Here is a 7292-nt window from a genome sequence, read left to right on the forward strand (position 1 = left end):
CCCCAATAAGATGCAGCTTGTAGTACAGTAGCAGGTGTTTTTTTTTTTGTTTTTTGTTTTTTTGGGGGGGGTAAACTGTCTCTTTGTTGATACCTTGTTCCACAGTATTCAACTGTGTATCAATCTCACTCCATGTAGGAGGTGTATTGTATGTCTGTTGTGCTCAAAATCTCCTGAATAAATCCAAAAAAAAAGAACAAAAAAAAAGAAATCAATCATTAGAATAAGCATCAACATGCAGTTACATACGGAAACAGATTGTATTAGCTTGACAGCAGCTGTAATATAGCCACACGTTAGCGCAAAAGACTGCAGATTCAAATAAATTAAGATCCTTCTTAAGAACAACTCAAATAAAATGTGAAATAGTTATTTACCAGTGTATTGTCATCTATCAGTGAAGTCGTGATGCAAACCAGACCCAGCAGAGTGAAGAGGAAGAAAAGTATTTTAAAATTGTATTTTTGGTAATTTTAAGTTAAAATTGTTATTATAGTGCGTAAACATGTCTAAACTGACCTGAAAGTTGAGCTGCTGCAGCGATGATGAATGAAGTAAAATAAATGTGCCTCACCAAAAATGTTTTATATTCCCTCCTGCCCTCGCCCCGTGTTCACTTCAACTGTGTCAGTAATGACTGTTAGCTATAAGTCATTTGTTTTGTTTGTCTTCATTCCTTAGTATCTCTACCGTAGATATACTAAGGAATGAAGACAAACAAATACAAACAAATACTATTTCATTGAAAGGCAAACTTAAGAGAGGCCTGATGTAGAACTTCTACATCAGGCCTCTCTTAAGTTTGTCTTTCAATGAAATAGTATTTGACAGATCCATTTCATAGGAACAAACCGACATCCATTAGTGAAGGTATTGTAACTCAGAGAAACAAAACACAACTCGTAAAAGACAAACCAGTACAAAATATGTAGATGTAGCTGTTGTTGAAGTGCAAACATAAGACTGAAATAATAGAGGCCTTGAATGAAGTTGTTTTGTTCTCCTGATTTATTCTGGTTGGCCGACCTTTGATCAAAAATGTGATACAGTGACAGACAGCAATTTTTTTTGTTGACAAAAGGTCAAGACTTTTAATTTGTGTCTTGCTAACAACTAAAGAAATCCAGATAAAAAATACACCAAGTGAATATACAGTAAAGGATGTTACACAATATTTTGTTGCAACTCCCCCATGGCGTCTGTATCTGCAGGAGTGTGTTATGATTGACAATTTAATGACATGTTGCATGTTATTCATTTATCTACCTGACACACCCTTTTAGGTTTCACTTTTACATAAATAATGTGACTGTTTCACTTCTCAGGAAAGGCCAACATCCATTAGTGTAGATACAAACCTATACACAAAGAGGTCATACACACAAGAACTGTTTTGTTCAACAACATTGAACGTAGGACAAATATGACTCTGACTTGACTGGTTGAATGGCCCTGTAGAACAATTTGTTTGGATTAGGTCTTAGGACAAATGTGTAACACTATAGCAAAGAGAGCAAATCATTATAAAAACAATGCTTGATGTAGAAGCATGGTGTTTTAGAGTCAATATGTGTTGAGTGACCATCTCTGTGTTGGCCTTTGTTGCATTCAGGGGAAATGCATTCTTTGCTATGAACACCAGGGGTCAGTATTTGATTATATCAGATGTTAAAGCTGTTGACTTGAGGCCTTTCTCACAGCACACATTTTCACTTGACACAGTTTGAAAACACAGGTATTACAACACTATGTAATACACTAAGGATGTTTCTGTTATATTCACACCTGTGTTTCCCCCCTGTAACAACTCAGCATGACTTCTGTGAAAATGCGTCTGCAGAGCACTTTGACTTGTGTATGGTGTCTTTTGTGTTTGCGCCATCTGAAGTCCACCACCAGCTCCTTGGTCTTCCCTGCGTTGAGCTGGAGGTGGTTCCTCTGGCACCAGAGGGTGAAGTCCTGCGTCAGTTCCCTTTACTCCCTGTCGTCCCCTGGGGGGTCCCAGTACTGCTGATTATGGTGTCTGAATGGCAGTCCCTGGTCTTCTCGTACTGTGGACGGTTGGTGAGTAGTCCAGGATCCAGGAGGTGAGGTGGTGATCCCTCCCAGAGTGCTGCAGCTGGGGGGCTGGATGGTGTTGAAGGCACTGGAGAAATCCCAGAACATGATCCTCACGATGTCCCCAGCCTCCTCCAGGTGGGAGAGGGACCTCTGCAGCAGGTAGATCATGGCGTCATCCACCCCGATGTCAGGCTGGTAGGCGCAGCGGGTCCATCGATGCTCTCACAAGGGGCTGAAGGTGGCCGAGGACTAGCCTATCCACAAAGTTTTCCTTTTACATCACAGTTAGACCCATTGAATTTAAATCATATTATGAGTTATATGCGTATACTGATTAACATCCAGTTTGCATACAGCAGAGGGTTTTACCTTATTGACCTTTGAGTCTGATTACTGTTTATCTGCAGCATTTCAAAAAAGTAAATAAGACATTTGACTATAAACAGTATATAGTTAATCATAAACACTGAAGTCGAAATCAAAAGTCAACTTTATTGTCAATCTTTCAGTTTGTGTGTACAGACAGAGAGATCGAAATAACGTTTCCCACAATCCCGAACACAAAATTACAAATATGTAAAAATATGTATACAAATATGTATCAATAAAAGCACAACAATCAATATAAAATAGTCACTTTAATATCACTGAAGACTATTAACTAAAGTGGTAGTAAACCTGTTACTGTAATTACTATCAATCAAGGAAAAACATCAGTGCATAGTAATCAGCCAAATGACACTTACTTCAATAGATGTAACACACACACACACACACACACACACACACACACACACACACACACACACACACACACACACACACACACACACACACACACACACACACACACACACACACACACACACACACACACACGGAGGAGATACAGACTTGGACCGTTCACTTCCTAACAATCAATCAGGGGAATTGGCATAAATGGTGGTGCTGCTACTCCGGGGGTCCTGCTTGCACAGCCTCCGTCACTACTGCGTCATCACCGGTGAGCTCAGCGTTATCGGCAGGGAGGGGGGAAATAGGGAGGGAAAGAGAGAGGGAGAGAAACGGGGTGTTGCCGCCTCTGAGACTCGCGCATCTATGAGTAACAGCAGCAGCAGGGAGAGGAACACAACACTCCATCCTTCTCTCTGGGAAAAAAACAACCACTGCCGTTTCTTAAATAATTGACGCCGTACAAAACCTCCTGCATTTTTAAACACAATCAAAGTCGAGTCCTTGTGGAGATATACTGCACAGTGTCACCGGGAGAGAAGAAAGCGGGCGGAGAGTTTCAGCACCTCGGACAGCGAACATGGCTCCAATGGTGGAGGAAGGGGCTCAGCTCGGTGAGTCGATTTATTAACCTCAAATGACGCAGGTGTGATTGGTGAGGGTGCTAATGGTAGCTTCGTGCTTCTGAATCTTCATAAAGCGAGAGTTATTCATTCCGCGTGACTCAAAGGTAACTAGCCTTATTATCGCGATATTTTGTGATATTCTTTCCATTCTTTATTTAAAATACAACAACAATAAAGGTATTTTAGAGTAAAATGTATTTAATTTTGTCAAGTTTTAGTGTAGTGGTTTCATCCAGTGTGTTGCCAAACTCGATAAAACTACGTGTTTATGAACAGCCTCCATTTTGCAGCTAGCTTAAAAGGTGACAGCTAATTATCAGTAGAAACAGCGCACAGGGTGACATGTTTTATGATATTAATATTAGAAAGTGGTGTTACTACAGGCAGTCTATGTCCCCTCGGTTCAGCTGCTCAGTGGCTCCATCCATCTGTCTGTTGTTGTTGCCCTGAAAACAACTCCACCCAGGATGTTGGGGTGAAATATTAATGACAGGGAGAAAACAAATTATGTGTACTGACATGAGCATGACTATCCCTCCCTTTTTAGATTAGTAATCCACTAGATGGATACTATGCCTGCAACTACCAGGATCCTTTACCTTTAAATATAGGCATTATTTCCTTACAATAATACAACAGCCATGAATTACTTATAGGCTTATATGATCAGAAATGGCAGAAGTGAAACTGTTCTGATCAGTCAATGTTTACCTGTAATTCCTGTACAAAAACACGTTTTTTTATTTTTAGCATGACAATTTCAGTGTCAGAATTAACAACACATCTAATGTAATGTGAGTTAACTACAGTGCATATCATTCAAAAAAAGTCACAAGTATGTGTGATTTCTCCACCCTCTCTCTGTCTCTTTGAATGGGTGTTAACCTGAGTGCTTTTCCACTGGCCGCCCTCTTGACTGCAGGAAATGCTGCACTTTTCCTCTATTGAAATTGACCTATTAACTGACTGCATGAGAAGGCAGCATGATTGCTGTTGAGTCACAGTTCAACACCACCATACAAAAGACAGAAGCATTGAGTGGCAAATATCCAAGTAAAATGTCTCCATAGTAATGTCTTAGTGACACTCAGTAAAGCAGACAAAAGTGCCAAATATAAATAAATATAACACAGGGCCTATTACAAAGGTCTGTGCTGTTATACAATACCTCAAGTGGGATCAGGGTGATCCATGATGTTTTGCCCAAAACAAATATAATATAAGAATTAGATTTGCTGTAATACATATGCCTGTATTTGTTCTCTATATCGGATAGAATGTTCCAGATGTCTTCCTTTTGGAGTGTCATTGTTAGTCAACAAAATTGACTGACTTATCATAATAATGATACAATGATATTTGAGAATCTTTTCTCCATTTATGCTGTTGCCGAGGTCTTGTTACTTTCTTTGTTCAACCATTTGACATGTCGTTAGGTTTCTTAGTAGATATACACCAGCTGTTTCCTGTTGATGTACTGTAGCCATGTAAGGAATATGAACAATCACCAACAGATTGCGTTGTTTTCATCTCCATCTGACTCAAATCTGCAGTCTGCGTCAGTCACAAAATGGAACCAGTTGCCTCAGTGCAACAATAAAATGTGTTGAGGTGAACCGTTGTTTTACATGTAGTTGCTTCACAGTATGTGGATAGACATTTCTAACCAATACAATGTTTTCTCCTTCCCTCCCTCGGCTCTCTCTGTCCTCCTCCACAGTGGCAGTGCCAGTAGGTGTTGCTGTGGTGAGTGTCTTCGGCCTTGTCTTCACTGTGTCAGCCTTTGCATGGATCTGTTGCCAGCGTAAAAACACCAAATCCCAGAAGACACCTCCCTATAAGTTTGTGCACATGCTCAAAGGGGTCGACATCTACCCGGAGAGCCTCAGCGGTAAGAAGAAGTTTGCTGCGGCTGCCACCACCTCGAGTAATGACTCCAGTAAAACTGATGTTAACGGGAACTGCCACACTGCCACCACATTGAATCCGACCACCACCGGTAAACTGGCCTCAAGTCCAAACGGATCCAAACCGGAACTGCATCTGGATCTGGAGAAACGGGATCTGAATGGAAACTTCACCACCAAACCATTTCATCACCACCACCAGAAGGTGCGCAGCTCCCCGGACCTGGAGCTGCCCTCTCCCCTTGCTGGATACACACAACCTGGGGTGATGGACCACCGTGATATACCTTCACCATCCAGCACCCTCTCCAGCCAGGCACCCACCCCGGCTGTAGACAAGCCCCATGGAGAGGAGAGGGATGCTGGGCTGGGGACCCTCCACTTCTCCCTGGAATACCAGCCGGAGAAAAAGGCCTTCATCGTCCATATCAAGGTACTGTGTGTCTTTCTGATTAGCTGTGAGTATCATTTCCTGATCAATATAGTTTCATTGACTGATTGATGACTTTTTTACTGCAGGAAGCCCATGGCCTGACCCCGACTGATGAGCAGTCCCTGACATCTGATCCTTACATCAAGCTGACCCTGCTGCCGGAGAAGAAGCACCGTGTGAAGACCAGGGTCCTGAGGAAGACACTGGACCCCGCCTTTGACGAGACCTTCAGCTTCTACGGGATCCCGCTGGCCCGAGTGTCGGAGTTGTCCCTCCACTTCATGGTGCTGAGCTTCGACAGGTTCTCCCGTGATGAAGTCATCGGAGAGACCCTCGTACCCTTGTCTGGGATCGACTTATCCGAAGGGCGCATGCTGATGAGCCGGGAGATCATCAAGAAAAATGTCAAGGTAAAATCTCAAACAATGGTGTCTTAAATTATTTTGCACATGCAGCATATTTATTTTATATAACACATTGAAAAACTTCTCCAACTGTGACTCATAATTTACCTTAATAGCAAAAGTGCTTCCAAATTGCCAATATTAATCAGTACATAAATCATTTCCACAATCGTCATCAAATCCAATTAGTCATTTCAATATAATGATATGTTAATCACGAACCCAGGTGAATTGTTTCTTACTCCTTCCAAGCTTTAATTTAGCTCTAATGGCATAATCTGCACATTGATTATAAGTGAATTTTGCAAATGCATTGAAGCAGTTCACTCACACTGTATCAGTCACTAGCTAAGTTAACTGTTGATGTTGAATAAGGCAAATGGGGATAGAAAATGCATCCCATGTGATGAGGATATGAGATCTGTTGCACCATCATGGATTTGAAAGCTGATGCTGAGGTCTGTTGTTGTTCTTAAATGACATTATTACATTCCCATCGGTGTGCTGGATAGATAGAGTGATATCTACACCACACCATTATGGATCTAGGGGTTGGTGGTCAATATACTTGCTGCTGCATATGGGCTGTTCCTGGCAGCTATGAGGACCACAAATGTACTTTCGCTAATTTCCAGTGAAACCTTGTACTTTTAGAAAAATGTCATGTGGTATCACAACCATTTGTTGTGGTGTTGTGACGACAGAAAGAAAAAAATTTATATTTCCCAGGAATGCATCAGACTAAACTTGGATAATAACAGCAGCGTTGGCTGCATTACATTCAGGTAAACTGCTGTAAGATGATATCTCTGCCTTATATGTCTGTGGCGTAGGATACAGCAGCCCTCTATGTATTAGCAGATGGTTTGGCTGTACATGATTCGTCCATTTACGGGTGGAATGTGAGATGATATCAATGTAATTATAGAACTGTGGGCTCTGCTTTAATGGAAGCACTACCAGGTGGGAGAGGATATGTTCACTACTATCTGTAATATCTTCAAAGATCTCTGAAATGATGTAGCGATCCAGAGAAGTGCTGGGAATTCAGATTCTGAGAAATATAAAACCCCTCTCATCCCCCCTCAGCAGAGCTCCCATCTGCAATTTTATCATCAAGTGGATTATA

General features: G+C 41.5%; 1 protein-coding gene across 1 annotated transcript; it reads left to right on the forward strand.

The window, feature by feature from the left end:
- The first annotated feature begins 3120 nt into the window (after positions 1-3120).
- On the forward strand, positions 3121-6196 carry LOC104947600 (synaptotagmin-4-like). The gene is made up of 3 exons (XM_010773648.1): positions 3121-3407; positions 5140-5759; positions 5846-6196. The coding sequence occupies exons 1-3, from the start codon at positions 3374-3376 to the stop codon at positions 6194-6196; spliced, it is 1005 nt and encodes a 334-aa protein (XP_010771950.1). The 5' UTR covers positions 3121-3373.
- The last annotated feature ends 1096 nt before the right edge of the window (positions 6197-7292 follow it).

This window comes from Notothenia coriiceps, unplaced genomic scaffold, assembly GCF_000735185.1.
Source record: "Notothenia coriiceps isolate Sejong01 unplaced genomic scaffold, NC01 NC01_scaffold00012802, whole genome shotgun sequence".
NCBI lineage: Eukaryota > Metazoa > Chordata > Actinopteri > Perciformes > Nototheniidae > Notothenia > Notothenia coriiceps.